The sequence below is a fragment of the Diabrotica undecimpunctata genome, chromosome 10 (genome assembly GCF_040954645.1).
Source record: "Diabrotica undecimpunctata isolate CICGRU chromosome 10, icDiaUnde3, whole genome shotgun sequence".
NCBI classification, from domain to species: Eukaryota; Metazoa; Arthropoda; class Insecta; order Coleoptera; family Chrysomelidae; genus Diabrotica; species Diabrotica undecimpunctata.
The window spans coordinates 23066523-23084322 of record NC_092812.1 but is presented as its reverse complement, the minus strand read 5'-3'; the positions used below and the strand labels follow the sequence as shown (position 1 = coordinate 23084322).

The window sequence follows — 17800 nt, the reverse complement described above, 5'->3', positions numbered from 1 at the left end:
GAGTTACAGACCATATTTACACTAAAAATTAAGACGCGTTTCACACGATGACTGTATCAAACGAAAGAGTATAAAAGTAGTAGCTTTGAAGTGAACAGGGATTTCTTTTGAAGGGAAAATAAAGTCAAACGCTCGAGCATATTTTTGGTGGCCATCGTTAGAAATGGGTAGGAGTTATAAATGAGGTTTTAGGAGATAGGCATTATATTTGTGAAATTGTTAATGAAAATATATTTTGGAAGCGTTATGTCGATCAGATATTGAAAGGAAAAATTCAATAAGTTAGGAGGTTTAAACCAAACTGTTAAGAATAAATTAAGTTTAGATGAGTTTGAAGGATCTGATCCTATGACGCCTCTTTATGATAATAAAACACCTGAATTAATCGTATCTGATTGTATTGGCGATATTAGATGATCAATGATTAACGTAGGAGAAACAGTGTGAGTAATGAGGAACCAGATAGTAGTGATAAAGTTAGTGAAAGTGTCGAGGAAAAAACTTTAGATAAAGCTAATGTTTTGCCAGTGCGGTCAAAAAGACTTGGATCTTTAGTATCTTAAGAAATACTTCGTGTAAACTTAGCTTTCAGAAATATGACAGAAGTAGAAATGGTTCCCGCCAAATGATAGAATTAGAGGTTAGCTTGGCTCCTTATGTAGAAGCTTAAATCGTAGTTGGTTCCAGAGTTTTAACCTTGTTTAAGCTTTTCGCTTCTTTTTCTTTAGATCGTAGTCAGTTTTGTATTCTACAATTTAATAATAAAGTGCCAAACGCTAATTTAGAGCCTATTTGTTTTTTGCTCCTCGGTCACAACAATATCGTATTCCCAATAAATATTTGATGAGTTGAAATGTCACAAGGAAACTCTATAACCTTCAGCTGTAATGTGTTAAGGAATCCGGTGTTGCGCAAATAAAGAAGGCAAAGTACGTGAGAAGCAACAATCTGTGTTGGATTAATTTTTCTTCGAGAATATTCATGATGTATCGACCGGCTGACAGATCAAAGCGTTCATGCGTTCATAGAAGCGAGAATATATATATATATATATATATATATATATATATATATATATATATATATATATATATATATATATATATATATATATATATATATATATATATATATATATATATATATATATATCGCACCCTCAGTGCAAGACAACAGTAAGTCAGAATAAATAAGTTTCGAGATAAAGACGATTTTGTTTATTTTCGTGCTATTACCGGTGAAATAAGACACAAGTTTTAAAAAAAATTAACATTTAATTCTGATTTTGCATGCTTTACAGCCTATATTACATTAACCATAAATAAAATAATATTAATGCTAAAAAAATTGTTTAAAAACACTTTTGCACGGAGAAAATTGTTAATCACTACACATTTAGTATTAGAATTATAGTTACAACACTCTTGCACGGAGAAAATTGAAAAATGTGTAGACACATTTTCTGTTAGTTGTCCTCTTCTCGTATATCATCTTGGACTAAAATATTTTTATAAAATCTATGGTGGGCTTCGGGTATCACACCCGAATGGCATAAGTATACCAAATCTTTCTTTTTGACCATTTGAATGTTTCAATATTTTTATTTAAATTGAAAACAAAACGACTATAATAAAAATATGCAAATCAGGCTACCTTGAGTACAGTGATTAACAAAAGGATTGAACAAAAAGAGAAATCAAACGATTTCTACCTAGCGAAACCTAATTCAAATTTTTACCACTGTGTTTCCTAAAACTTGCGAAACAAACAGCTGGATAAATTACTCGGCAAGGGAATCTAAAATTGCATTCCACATGCTGTTCATCCTGGTCAAAATTCGTAGTGAATTCAGTTTCTGGTACTCCACACGAAGTAAGTAATAAAACATAATGACGGTATTAGATTTTTGTTTTGATACAGGGCAGCGACAGCCGCTTATACGTATTTCGACCTCTTTAGGCCTCCTCAGAACGGTATAGCCACTGCTCTACAAAAGGATTGAAATTCACTACCTTAGTAAAAGTTGGAAATTACGGGGGGACAATAGGATAAGACAATCGCCCCAGAAGGTTACATGAAGATTTAATACTATTTTGTGATTTAGATTTTATAGAACAAGTTTTCTGAGAATAAATATTTTTAACCTGTCAGTATTGTTAATACAAAATATACAAGTTTTAAGATAACTGTTTTTCCTTTCATAAGAAAAAATACTTTTTCGCTGTAAATAATTAGTCTTAATTTATATGTTTTTAATCCGATCTAATAAATAAATGGTCAAACGACATCGCACACATCTTATGGAAAATATAATGTCACACAAAGGACATAAAACTTACATGAAAAGATTGGTCTCGTAAATCTTTGTTTATTGTCTTGGCCGTTAATGGATTACGTAAACACGCTGTATATTACCATTAAACACCACAGATGGAGATATTAAAATAACAAATATCTTACTTTTTTCGTGCCTTTCATTGCTTGTTATCGAAACCATTGCAATGTTCCGTGCAAAACTGTTGTAACTCTGTTACATTAGAATTACAACAGTTTTGCACGGAACTTATGTACAATAACGCAAAATAGTTAAAGTGTTGTTTTTGTAATATTTAGCCGGTTAAGCATTTGAAAGTTACTAAAGTTTTACAAAGTATAGATATGCATGTTTACAATCGAATTCCATGACAACTTCATTTTTATAAAATATTGAGTTACTGCAGTCTTGCACTGAGGGTGCGATATATATATATATATCGCACCTAAAAAAATATATATTTATATAGGAATTAATTTCTGTTTAATAATCTCATTTTAATCAATAGAAAAAAGCATAATAAATATACAAATAAAAGAACTCTTATAAGCCGCGCTGATATTAGTTTAGTTAATACTTTAAGCTGAGAAATAAATATATTTACATAAATTCGAAGAGCTCTTTGTATCGGTAAAAACGCTACATTATATACGATTATCTATATTGAAATAAAATTAACAATAATGTAGTATATGTTTTATTATTCATAATTAATACACAATTCACAATTAATAAAAGAATTATATAGTACAAAATTTCATAATAAAATATATGTGCCCTATGTATCTCAGTGCATTCTTTGTAAATTTTTGCAATTGCAATTCTCTTTTACAGTAACAATTGTATACCTATAATTTAATTTTTGTCTTTACCATAAACCCCAAAGCACTATTGAGGAATGGAATGCATTTTACGTATCATTTAAACTAAAATAAAATGAACTAGAGTATTTTAGATTTCTCTCACTCAAAAACAACTAGAATGGACGTCTAATCACAAACCCAAACAAATCTGCAAAATTCCCGTCATAGGAAGATTAAGATTTTGCATCCACATGTGATCTGGTCCGACTTGGTAGGTAAATAAGTAGAAATCAAGTGAATCATAAAAAGTAAATATAGTTACCCTACTATGATTCGGAGGTATATCAGGGTAGAGGAAAACAAAGTGAGAGAATATAAAAAAAAATATAATCGATGGGACCTAAATCCTTTCATGATATCAGCATAATAGTATCTAGTAGTAAACTAGTAAAAGAAATGGTAAAAAGTAAATATTTAAAACAGATATACATAATCAGAAAATCCACAATTTTAATAAATTTCTGGAAAATTACAAATAAAAAATATTTAATAATCTCATTTTAATCAATAGAAAAAAAGCATAATAAATATAGAAATAAAAGAACTCTTATAATCACTGAGAATAAAGAACGTAAAAAGAAAATGACTATAAAGTTGCCATGTAATATAAAGAATAACACTACTTTGGCGGAATATCCAAGGTATAAAGATTGTTGAAAAAAAAAAGAATTAACAATTTTCTCAATCCCATTCATCTTCATCGTCATTTGAAGTAGATTCTATATCCACTATAGGTTCTGGTGGTGGAATCATAGAAGAAATTCGAGATAGTGTTAAATCTGCATCTACAACAGTTTGTTGTTCTTGCTTTGCTCCGGAAATGCCCTTTCGCCTCATGAACAGTTTGTTGTGTAAGTCTGCTATTAAGTTTCCGCCCTAAAAATGTTTAAAATAGGTTATATATTTCTACTATATTACACATCTATATTTGTAAAAAAAAAAGAATAACCCCATCTCTAATTGAATTAATAAGGCTTTAATATTTAATATTTACCAAAATTTTGTGATTATTACGATTAATTAAAAAATTTCTCTAGCGCCTGAGTGATCAGAAAATGAGAAAGTGTAATTGCCCATAAAGTGAGCCAAAAAGACTACGATAATAACCTGTAAGTACAATTTCTTATATTTATTGGAAAAGTACAAAAACATTGAACTTGTCAATCGTCGCCGAAGAACCAAAACCGCCAATAAAATAAATATATAAATAAATAAATAAAAGTGACATGTTTCCCCAAATGTACTTTACATAGATATACCTCTTCTGAATCATTTGGCTTGAAAACTGTCTAATTTCGACAAACGACATGCCCTCCAGTGACGCTATTTTAATACCGCCTATGTACATTCTGTTAAAAATACCGCCGTTCTCCTCATAGATAAAATTACACCTAGATTGGTAACAGGGATAGCCAAGGTCAAATCATGTTCGGATTAGGCGCCCATTCGTTTGGTGGCGCTGCTAGTCTCGTTCCTGCGCGGAGGGAGTGTGCTGTGATTAAGTCAAAGTTGAGTTTAGACAAATACGGCGCCATATTTGTATTTGTTTTATTTCTTATAATTTATTTTATAATTTAAATTTTTTATATAAATAGTGCAAAATCGTACAATTTTCGACGATTTTTTATTATAGAATCGAACACATTACATGGAATAACAATGTAGAGACGAAGAACAGGAACAAAAAAAGATGTGTTCCAGATTACATGGATACTACTAAGTCCAGGACATTATATGGATATGTTTGATAAATGGGTGAATGCTGTTAAGAGCCCTAATTAGAGAATGCTGCAAAAGAAACTATTTATAACAAATTTCGTGTATGCGCTAGTCATTTTAAAGAGGGAGATATAGTCAATGTTGGAAATAGCGGTATTACGAGACCAGCCGTTCCGAGTTTGTTTTTACCAGGGCCAGGTAAGAACTAATATACCACTGACCTATATTTTTATTCACATTATATCAGACCTTTTACAAATTAGTTTATAAATTTAACCTAAAATTATATATTATAAAACCAGTCTTACTTAGGCTTAGTATTTGAATTATTTGTAGGTAGTGGTTCAACAACTATCTTAAAAAGCATCACCTTAGAGAGGGTTCGGCATAAATTTCTACAGGTGTGCGCCTTTCAAAGTTGGATTAGATTAGCAGACCATGACTACACTATCATGGAGAGGTATATGAGCTTGCCTGCTTTAAGTGTGAAGAGGGATCTGTCCCTCTCTTGTGAGTGAGATTGGTCTTAGAGTACCATATTACCATGGTTTGCCTCATCTATGTACTTTTAATGTTCCATTTTGTAGAACAACCTATGGTGCTAATAGCCCACTGAATAGATACTTATCTTTGTTAAACAACCTAAATGTAAATATTTAATATGTCCCTCAATAAATATATAAATATTAGTAGAAGAGTTACTGGTACCATAGAGTTTGGAAACTTAACTGTGTAAAATACTTCATGTTTTTATTGTAACTAGGTAATACTTTACATATTTTTTTATTTTTGTTATGTTATTTTTCCACCTTTATTGTGCTGGATTTTAGAATCATAGAACTAACTGTTGGGTTTATAGGTTTTAAAATGTAATTACATGTTTAATTTTATATATATATATATATATATATATATATATATATATATATATATATATATATATATATGTGTGTGTGTGTGTGTGTACATGCATGTGTTTGTGTACATAATATATTTTTATTTCACATTATTTAATTTTATTATCGTAAAATACTGTGTACTTAACCACTATTTTGTATATTGTAAGTTGTAACATTTAATCGGCTTGTCCCGTATATTAGCCTGCATCCACACAGACAGTGGTAAGGCGTTCAGAGTTATGAATAAATAAATTTGAATGTGTCGACAGGGATCTTTCCTATTCTGTTGATGATAGGGATGGGATGACTGATCTTAAGGTGACATACTGGTGAAAAAATCTGTTGATTGTAATTGTGTTTGTCATTTCAGGCATAAAAACATTATTATCCTCTGTTGTTTGGAGTTTATACTGAGCAAATAAAATTACTATATCAGGTTTTAGCAAAGCTTACATTCTGGGTGAAAACTTTAAGCATACCTTAGAAATAAATTATTTACCTTATCCATTGTTCTTTTTTTTTTGTTCGTTTTTTCTATTTGCTATCATTCGGTTATTCCTCATTCTTGGGTTTTCTTTTTGCAAGAAGCAATATTTTGCTAATCTAATCAAAATCATAATTTTGTTGATAACCAGAATATTTTTCTGGAACTTATATTATGATTGTAAGGTAAATTTTCTGTCTCATCTGGTATTTATTTAGTAGTGGAATTCTCTAGTGTGTAAAGCAGTTTTCCATTAAGTGAATTCTAAATTTTTGGTTTTCTATGCTAGATTCACCAATTTCCATATAACTCATTGTATTTTTCGACTTAACCATTTCCTTCATGATTATATGGTGTTGTTCTACTTGAATATATTCCTTTAGAGTGTAGATAATTAATAAATTCTTGTGAAGTAAAGCTAGTTCTCCTTGTTAGATTTGATATATACCGTCATTCTATATAAACCAAATAGTGATTTAATCTGTAATTGGTTAGAATTGCTTTTCTACCAGATAATGTCTGCATTTTTTTTAATACTTCAACTCCTTTGCTTTTTTTTCAATTGCATAATGTTTTCATTCAGAATCTGTGAGGGTATGTGTGAAAAAAGCAATTGGTTTTCCAGATTGATTGCTTCGCTTATGTAATCGTAGATTAATTTTTTAAAAGCATGTACTTATCTTTATCTTCTAGGGATTTATCTTTAGATTCATTGCTTTCTAAAAAATTCTTGAATGTTATATACTTACCAATGTTTGAATTCTTTGGTGGAAGTTTGACAGTTTGGATCAGCCTCTAGTTTATCTGGTCTAAAGTACTTCCCCATTGTAAATTTATGCGAATGAAATTGTAGTAAAATGTCTTTTGCAGAATTAGACTTTTATTCACATAAAACTTGATAAGAATGACAAAACAATTATTTAAATACTGACCAGTTCTTGTCACAACATTAAGAAAACTAAATTATACTACACGTGGCTTGTATTATTAATATTTCTTGTAACACATATAACATTTCTTGTAACATTTTTATAAATAAAGATTTTATTCTATATTTTATTCTTTAATTTTTTTAACCACTTTGGCATTTTAATGTAATGGAAAATAAATATAGTCCCAACATAACAAGAAAACCCAAAAAGTATACGAAAAATATTTATTATCGTATAGGATAAGGATTTTTCTTGTTATTTTAGGATTATATCGATTTTCCTTTACTTTAAAATGAGTTCACAATCCTAGGTAATATTACTAAACTTTTGAATTTAGCGCCATGTATATATAGTTACGCGCCCGATCACTAGGTGATGCGCCAATCATTGTTTTATTCCTTAACACGGAAGTTTCAATGCTAGGTGGTAGTGTGCTATGGTTCTCCTGTCAAACTAATATTAAGGTTAGGTTGTATCGCTCCGTGTTTTGTGCCAAATTACAAGCGAAAAATGTAAGTTTAATTAGTCAAATATATTTAACTTAGTTCTTAGCTAGTTAGTTAACAACATTTTAATAAAATATCCTCATAATAACAAAGTTTATTTGTAGAAATTGTACTGAAACTTAACCATGGAGTTGGACGGTATTGTTCTTTGTAAGTGACATTACATACGTATCAAAATTCAAGTATTTATTTAAGTTAAATTAATAATCCAATAAAGACAAATTATAATGGCTTAAATTTTTGTTTTTATATTTATATTATATTAGTTCTTGGCATATTATTTAGAATTATGTTCTATATATCTCACAATGCATAAACTTATTTTATCTGAGTTAATTAAAAATAAACAAATATTTTATGTTTGTTTTTATTACAGATAATATGGACTTAATCTGATAAAATAGAGGATTACCTTTTCTCGAATGCTGAACTAATGACTGCATTTGACGAATATCAATCCAATATGAAGAAAGGTCGTAAAATTCCAATATTAAGGATCGTAGAGAGAAAACTCCTAAATTGCTGTTCTCATCTTCGGGAGCTTCCACGCCTGCAGATTTTTCGTTAGACAATGGAATTTTAACCATACAAAATAAAGAAATCCATACCGAAAATGCATCAACATCATTTGCTGAATTAAAAATCTTTTGGTTTGTAGTATATTTGAAAAAGAAAATGAACCAGCTAATTTATCTTCTGTTCATTTGGACTGTAGTATATCGGACAAAGAAATTGTAGCTGAAATTTAACCTGAAGACATTGAATTAGAGGAGACTCTACAAATAGAACTAATGACCCTGAAATGGATGGTACTAATATAGAACCAGCTAGTTCATCTTCTGAAGATGCGAAAGGGGCACTTCTTGATGTAAATGCACATGCACTAAAGAAAAGAAAACTTGTCAACAAAAAGGAATGGAAAAAACCTAAAAACAAAAATTTGAGGATTCAAGGGGAAGCGTATTTGAGAGTATCGAAGAACCAGAGAGGGAAAAATATATCAAGATGTTGACAGAGCTCAACGAAAAATGGAATCACCCTGTTCTGATATGTGCCGAAAATCGAAGGTTAGAGCCTGTAATGAAATTACCGAGCAGAAAAGGCAAGCACTTTTTAGTTCGTTTTGTAAACCCATGACATGGGACCAACGAAAAACATTTATTGTAAATACAGTTGAAAAACACACTATCAAACGACGAAGAAGCCAAGCTGATAATTCTAGACGCCACTCATCGCTACAATATTTCTTAATTATTAATGAGACTAAAAGACAAGTTTGTTCTAAAACTTACTTAAGTACATTTGGTATTAAAAAATAAACTGTACGCTACTGGCTTGACTTTAAAGAAAATAGTGATGGTATTACTCCTGCTTCTAATGTTACTTACTCAAAATCTACAGAGACTGCTGCAAAGCGGCACACAAAGGACAAAGATTTCGTTAAAAGTTTTTTCAATTCTCCACCAAAGATGCCGTCCCATTATTACAGACAAACAACAACAAGGAAGTACTTAGAGCCTATCGTAACATCGCTTTCGCAACTGTATAGTCTTTATCTCGAAAGATTGCCACAAGAAAATTTGAAAAAAGTCAGTAGATTTACTTTTGGATCGATTTTTAAAAAAGAGAATTTGTCACTAAAAGAGGAAAGATCAGTGCGATTTATGTTGTGCTCATAAAAGTGGAAACATTTCTGAAGCTGAGTATAATATACATATACAAAATAAAGAAAGAGCACGAATTGGAAAAGGACAAGACAAAGAAAGTGCCTTAAAAGGTGAAGCACATGTGTTTACGCAAGATCTTCAAGTCACTAAATTAGCTCCGATGACCCAAGCCAAAGCATTTTATTATAAAAAAAAAGTTAAATTTACATAACTTTAATATGTATAACCTACACTGGTTCGACGAAACAGCCACAGAATTGGTATCCTCTTTATTTGCTTCTTGCATTATACATAATTTGGAAAACGCTTTGCAAGAAAAACAGTTACCAGTTATCCTTTGGTCGGATAGCTGTAACTATCAAAACAGAAATACAGTTTTATCTAACGCACTGCTACACTTCAGTAAAGTATGGAATATTACTATTGAGCAAAAATTTTTGACCAAGGGACATACGCAGTTGGAATCTGATTGCGTTCATAACGCGATTGAAGCAAAATTAAAAAATCGAGATATTTCTCTTCTCGGTCAGTATTCTGATATTACAAAAGAGACCCTACGTAAACCATTTCCATATAGAAGTTACTATCTGGACTATAAGTTTTTTAAAGATTATTCTTAGAAAATTTTTTTAATTTATGACTCCATAAGACCAGGTAGATCAGCTGGTGATCCAACCGTAGTGGATATTAAGGCCATAAAATATAGTAACGGAGAAATAACTGTAAAAACGAATTTTGATGACGATTTTTGCTTGACCAAGAAGACAAAAAAAATCATTCATGATTTTTTCATGGCTCGCGAATGCTCCCCCTTTAAACCAAGAGAAGCGAAAGTTGACCTATTCCAAATGGAACAACCTTCAAGAATTAAAACTTGTTTTGACGCATGATTGTCATTCGTATTACGATCAGCTGCCACATGATCAAAAGGATAGTTAAAAAATCTTTTTCATTATCAATGTTATTTTCTGTTTAACAAATAAATACCTCCTTAATTTTGTAAGTTGTTTATTTATTATGTAGGACACAAAACCGCCTATCTTACCTTTCTATAAATTTATAATACAAAATACCGCCTAAGTAACAAAACAAACTGCAATTATGTAATTTCGCTAAAATAATGATATAGCCTTTTAAACAATCAAGAACTTAATCACTTAGGTCAAAATTGTGTTATTTTATTGACAACTTTTCTAATTAATTAGTTTTTACTGGCTTCTGAAAAATTACCTTTTTGCCACTTAGGCGGTTTTGGTTCTTCAACGACGAAATTAAACATTGTAATTTAAAAGAACAGGAACTAATTCGGATCGATAAACTGTTGACCTATTGAGGCGGGCTCGGCATTTTTTTGCAATCCAAACAGTTACAAAATAACGGTTGTGATAAACACGAAAAAGATGTGGAAATACTGGTAGCTCAAAAGGAAAGAAAGGCTCTAATAGAGTGGGAACCAATTTCTATAACTCCTATTTTTGTACATATCTTTTTTTGTATCTCCTATAACAGATACAATGAACTTGGCCCAAGTTCGATTAAAATTGATCGCCCTGTATGTTTTTGAAGAGATAATTATCAGACACTTACCTCTCAGTGTTACCTATACAAGGAGAAATGAATACCGAAATATTGTTTTAATATGAATCCTACCTGAGCAAATTTGGAAGCCGTCTTTTGTTCTTTATCATGCTGCACAGATTTCAGCTTAGCTCTTCCACTTCCGCCGGCATTTCTGATTGCCTCCATTAGGTTGGATCTAACATCATCCACCGCAGGCAAATTAGGTTTACTCACAGAAGGGGCAACAGCTTCTGCTGTTTTTTTAGGTTCAGTGTTTACAACAATAGGTATCTTTGGTTTTTCAACTTCTACAGGAGTCGGAAGTTTAACGGGTGGTTCCTGTATAATATAGAATATTTATTAAAATAAAATGGTGTAGATAATATGAACTTCATTAGTGAACTCATTATAGTATAATATCGTCCACTTCTAGCATATTATATCTCTTTACTGTACAATCTCCGAAATAGACACAATTGTCGTACTTTGTATAAAAGAAAACCTGTAGAATGTTCGAATTTACATAACCATTGATGTTTCAAAGTTTGGTAGAATATAACAGATATCGATTCATATCGATTTTTATTTCTTATTCAAGAAAAACAAACAAAGAGGTTATAAATTCATATTTAATCAGGGTTTCTGACTTAAGGGATTCATTTTTTTTTAAATTATCATGCACATCTCTTAAAAATCTGAAATGTTTATCATGACATGTATTATAGTAATGTATCTATCTGTTGAAGCTTTGAAATGTTTCACTAACATTACCACTCTATTGTAGAACAATTTCTTCTTATTATTTATATTTTAGTTTCACACATATTTAATAATTAAAAATAAATGTTTAAATGTTAAAAATCGATTCGAATCGATGAGCGTTTCGATAAGCATTTTTAATTTTAATCATGTCGGGCATGGTACAGTTTGGGAGTAGAATGCTATAAGTTGACAATAATTTCCGTGCAATGATAGGACAAAAATGATGAAGATGTTCTTTTCAGGAAAGCTTTTGATTTAAAAATATGCAAAGGTATTTAACTGTATGGAACTATCGATGATACTATACTAATATTGATTTATCTTGGGAGAAGCACAATCTGTTTTTTGTGATCATTCAGCAATTCTTTCTGTGGTTTGGTCGAACGCATTGATGGAAGTTTTGATCAACTTCTTTCCCGAGTAAATAGAGAGTTCATCTACATATTGAAGTAATCTACTGTCTTCAGAAATCAGCAAGGTAGAGCATAAATCATCTTCTTCTTAAAGTGCCTATCCGTTCCGGATGTTGGCGATCATCACGGCTATCTTTACTTTGTTTATTGCAGCGCGGAACAGTTCAGTGGTAGTCGTGTTATACCACTTTAGTAAATTTTGAAGCCAGGAAATGCGTCTTCTTCCCGGTCCTCTCTTACCATTTACTTTCCCTTGGAGAATCAGCTGGAGAAGGCCGTAACGTTCTTGATTACTCATTACATGTCCTAGATATTCCAACTTTTTAGTTTTGACGGTCATGAGAATTTCACATTCTTTCCCCATTCTACGCAGGACCTCCACATTAGTAACTCTGTCAACCCAGGATATACGTAAGATGCGCCTATAACACCACATTTCGAAAGCTTCGAGCCGATTCATAGATGCAACAGTCAGTGTCCATGCTTCCATTCCGTAGAGCAGAACATACAATCATTCAATCATAATGGATTTATAATGCTTCCTTGCAGTAATTTAAATGATGTTGATTTGGGTACACTGACCACTCCATTTATTCTTAGGTGTACTTTTCTATCACAGTATAATTTCATTACATTCAAAATAATAACTTCTGGAATTCATATCAAAATGTGGAGTTATTTCAGGTAAATGCTAATCGTACATTGGCAACCAATGATACTATATTTTCTTCTTAACATCATCATCGTCATCCAGCCTTCATTTATCACGACCACGTCTGGACATAGGTCTCCCTTAAACTCCTTCATTCTTTACGATTTTGTGCTCTTTGGTGCCAATTTTTGGTGATACGCCTGTTGTCGTCAGCCCAACGTGTAGGTGGTCTTCCTCTACTACATTTGTCTGCTCTTGGCCTCCGATTTGTAATTTTGCTCGTCCATAGTGAGTCGTGCATTCTCGCTACATGGCCTGTCCAATTCCATTTCACTTCCGCTATGTGTTCCACAACATCAGCAATACTCGTCCTCGCAGATCTTCGTTTCTTATTCGGTCCCGCAAAGTAACTCCCAGCATAGACAGTTCCATTCGTCTCCGTGCCACTCTCAATTTTGAAGCCGTAGTCTTGGTTAGAGTCATAGTTTCCGCCCCATAGGTCATGACCGGTAATACGCATTGGTCAAATACTTTTCTTTTGAGGCTAATTGGTATGGTGGCCCTAAGTGTGTCTCGCAGTTTTCCAAAAGCTGCCCACGCTAAGTAATTCGTCTTTGGACTTCGCATGTTTGGTTATCCCCGCTGATTCTTATTTCATGACCCAAATACGTATATTTCTCTTTATCTTGAATAGTCAAATAGTTATTGGGGAACATATTTGTCATAAACTTAGTTTTGGTCAAGTATTAACTCGTCTCTATGTGATATTATTTCATTTTGCTTGTTTCTTAATTTATGCATTTCGCATTTCCCATTCGTTAGCTTTCTACGTATAACTTCTAAGCTGTTATTTTCCTCTATAACGCGTTTAATATTATCGGTTTTAAATTCCCTTAAATCTCTCCTGATTGCCTTCGAAACAGTTTTATTTATTTCTCTTAGAGTGTGGCTGTCTGCATTCTTATCGCTTCTCATTTGTCTTCTTTGATCCAGCAGCTTTCAGTACAATGGACTTTTTCAGAATCACGATGTTCCTTTCTATTTTTAAGTTGATTTGGACTTTCGCTTGTATCATTCTGTGGTCACTGCTTGTGGTGAACTTGTTGAGTACTGTTACATCTTTAATTATTTGTTTTTTGTCACTTATGACGTAGTCGATTTCGTTTCTTGTTCTACTGTTTGGACTTTCCCACGTCCATCTTTTGTGCAACTTTTTGTGGAAGAAGCTGTTCATGTTGAATAAATGATTCTGGAGTAGGAATCCTAGTAGCGTTTCTCCTAGGTTATTTCTTCCTAGGGAACCGAATTTTCCCAAGGATGTTTCTAGCTCTGCTTCTTTTACACCTATTTTTGCGTTGAAATCACCACATAAAATTGTAAATTGAGTACGAGAATCATTAAGCGCAGTTTTAATGCACTTATGAACATGAAAGATATAATATCTAATATAATAATCTGTTTTTTTCTGGTTTTATTTTATTTTTATGGTATTAAAATAGTTATATGGTTTTAGTTTTTAAACTTACCTGAGGTATAGGAGGTGGAGGTTCGTTTATTGATATCTCTGTAAGTTCTTCAATGTCCTCACTTTCTTGAGGAATATTTGGTAAACTATTACTGGCATCAAAATCTAGATCCAAAATGGAAGAAGGTATATCAGCCGAAGGAGCTATACTTGAATTAAGGTTATAGTCATACTGAAGATCATTTGCTATTCCTGGAAGATCTGGCAAGTCTAAAGGTACATCCAAGGCTGGTACTTCCCCTATCTGAGGTGAATAAAAGTAATGCTGCTTCTGGGATTTTGATAAGGTTGATCTTTCACTAATTGATTGGGGAGCTGCACCTATAATGAAATCTCTTCAAAGTTTGTATAGAACAGATGAGGCAAAACTTGTATCCTTTGTATTATCTACTTATTCTGTAAAATGTAATCTGTGGGTGAATATGCATATAGGAAAACAATTGTAGGATATTTAAAATTTTTCATATAGATAGGAATTTGAATTAAAAAGTCTTACAGCAAATAAAGAAGATAAGTAGTAAGTATGCAATGTGTTCAAGACATGTTCTTTGCAAAACATGAAACTGGAGTTTCTTAAACTCTTAGATATTATGAATTGTAGATTGTAGTGATAATACAATGTATTTATTAATGTTTTTGTGTAAAATATATTCAAGATTCCTTCTGTTCACAGATAACAAATTATTTATTAATTGTCAAGTGTCAGGTGATCCAGTTTTATCGATTTCTTGAGCCTGTAGTATTTAATTATAATTTGGATAATATTTTGATTGAGAGAGTCAATAATGTCAGAGATCTAGGTGCGGTTTTTCAGACAGATGTGTGGTTCAATCTGCATATAGATTTTATATGCAACAAGGCTATGAAACAGCTTGGTTTCATTAAGAGGCATACCAGAGATTCCCATAGGATTGCATGTCTAAAAGCTCTATACTTTTCTCTTGTCCACTCCCAACTTGAAAATTCAACTGTGATCTGGTTTCCCTTTACACAATAATATATTGAAAAGTTAGAGAGAGTTCAAAGAAGTTTTCTGTTGTAGTGTTCTTTTAAATCGTGTAGCCCATATTGTTATTCAGGTATGACCTAGTTGAATCTGGATTCTCTTCTTATCAGAAGAGTTAACTTTGGTTTGATCTTTATTTTTAAGCCTGTTAATGGAATAATCCAATCTTCTGAATTGTTTTAGCTAATTTGTTTCTATATCCCTTCCTGTTCACAGTGTTAGAATTCACATTTCCATGTTTTTCATTGCAGAACTAATTATGGTTCAAATATAGGTATAGTTCAACTTCTCATAGATGCTAATCAGTTAACTCATGAGCAAGATTTGTTTAACATATGTATCAATAGCTTCAGGTAAAATGCAAAATGATACTTTGTATAAATAAGTGTGCACTTATTTATTATATTCATATATATTTTATTTGCAATTTTATATATATTAAGTATATATTTCTTTAATTTTGCATTCTTGCATAATTTTGACAGTGAATTTGTCCCGTTTATTATCAAGAAATGAATGCATACATCCTCATACTTTAATAAATTCATAAATTATATTTATAGACATTACATAAAAAGGTTCTAGATTGACGAAGCTATTTTGCATGTTGTAGAATTATTAAGTTATTATACATTAAAAAATTTGACAATTATTAATGACTGATGACTCACACTCTCTAGGTCTTATCTTAGTTATTTCTACATATTTTCCTAACCCTAAAATTCTTACTGAACCCCTAAAATTCTTACTGAACCCCTAAAATTCTTACTAAATGATCGACTATGCATGACCATAGCATGCAGGATTAGAGGAAGTCTAAATAATATAATTGAATAATCATTCCGACAAAAAAGATACTGAAGAGATCTTCGAATATGATTAAATTGATATGAACATGAACATTGTTGTTTTCATTTCTCAATTTGTTTCTAATACTATTGGCTGCTATTATCTTCAGTCTTTAAAATATGTTTTAGTTCTCTTTAAATTGTAAGTTCAATCGGAATCTATTTATTTCTCCAATCCACTTTTTTCGTATATTTTGACAACAGTACTGCTTTACCTGTCTGATTTTTCGCCTTATTGCTTTGGATAGTTCTATGAAACTAATCAGGTTTTTAAAACAACCCAATGTAATAGCCAATTTTTTAGAATATCCCGAACCCTAGATGTAGAACAGTACCAAACTTACCTATTTCAGAAACATATTCTTCATCTTCTTTCACAAATTTTGGTGTCTTTAGGGGGTGGATAATGTCAAAATCTTTGTATAAATTCTTACCAGAGTTAAATAACAATAAATCATAACCAAACTTAATATTTTGATGTGTATTTCCTAGGCCTTCTAATTTTGTTTTGTTATTCTTTTGAATATTGACATGATAAAATTGTAACTTTTCTAATGGAGCTTGAGAATTAGGAGCATTCCTTAATTTAACATAATGTCTTTTGAGACATACATCAGGAGTATCATGAAATATTGAAATATACTCTTTATTAAGATCACTTGCAGGATACTTGCTACTAGAAAATACTTGGGTTGCTTTTTTGGCACCTCTTAGAGTATCTATTTTTTTATTAACTAAGTCCACCCTCTCGGATATATTTGTCAGCTTGGATCTATTCTTCTCTAAACGCTTATTTATCTGAGTAAATATTTCTTCACTAACTCTTGTTAGATGATCTAATACATCTGCTATTTGTATTATAGTCTCACGTTTGTATAGATTTTGTGAAATAATAGGAACACTATATTTTGAATCCATTTTATGATTTGTTTTTAAAAATCATCGAGTTAGATTCTAAATTCTAACTTCTAACTCGATGTTAAAATTAAAAACACTCTATTGACACAATTTAAGCCATTGTCACAGATCACAGAACATATGTTATTTGACAAACTGTCATGTTTTTGAAGAATAAAAAAAATAAACATTAGTTTGCTATTCTGTGGTTATGGTTGGATGTTTTCTTCGAATTTTATGAACTGTCATTGATGTTTCATGTAGGTTGTTCATCCCAGACGTAGTTGCCATTGTGCAAACTATAAACATTTATAGGTACGGGCACAGCCACCTTGGAAGTAAAGGTGGCTGTGGTACGGGTTATTAGCATTTTTTTTGTTATAATTTAGGAGTTTTAGTAAAAATGATTATTTTACAACTTCTTCTTCTTGTTTATATAATTTTACTTATTTATTTTAATAAACTATTCAAATACTTTGTGGTTGAAGTACAATTTGAAGTAGTTCCAGGTTCCAGTCGTTCCTTCCGGGACTGTGGAATGACCTCGACGTGGTGGAAGGCCGAGTAATTGGTCTTGGTCTCTATTAATGTGAGGGGAGCACGACCAATGAAACCAAGAACAGTCCAAATTAGCGTCCGGCGTCGGTGCACCGGGTGGTCGCCGGACTCCGCCGCCGGACGCTGAAAGGCGCAGCAATCATTCCCAATTGCTGCGCCTTCTCCCCCCACCCAAAATCCTTCATCTGATTGTAT

The 17800-nt window shown here is 31.7% G+C and overlaps 1 protein-coding gene across 1 annotated transcript; it reads right to left on the bottom strand.

Annotated features, from left to right (window-relative positions):
* Window positions 1-2995: 2995 nt before the first annotated feature.
* Window positions 2996-17191, bottom strand: wash (WASH complex subunit washout). The gene is made up of 4 exons (XM_072546042.1): window positions 16495-17191; window positions 14298-14617; window positions 11035-11283; window positions 2996-4053 (listed from the first exon to the last, which is right to left on the bottom strand). The coding sequence occupies exons 1-4, from the start codon at window positions 17066-17068 to the stop codon at window positions 3859-3861; spliced, it is 1338 nt and encodes a 445-aa protein (XP_072402143.1). The 5' UTR covers window positions 17069-17191; the 3' UTR covers window positions 2996-3858.
* Window positions 17192-17800: the final 609 nt, after the last annotated feature.

Coding starts and splice junctions, on each gene's coding strand:
- wash (XM_072546042.1), bottom strand. CDS start 17,068: ATGGATTCAAAATATAGTGTTCCTATTATTTCACAAAATCTATACAAA. Junction 14,618..16,494: donor AGAATATGTTTCTGAAATAG/GTAAGTTTGGTA, acceptor ATTTCATTATAG/GTGCAGCTCCCCAATCAATT. Junction 11,284..14,297: donor CTCCACCTCCTATACCTCAG/GTAAGTTTAAAA, acceptor TATATTATACAG/GAACCACCCGTTAAACTTCC.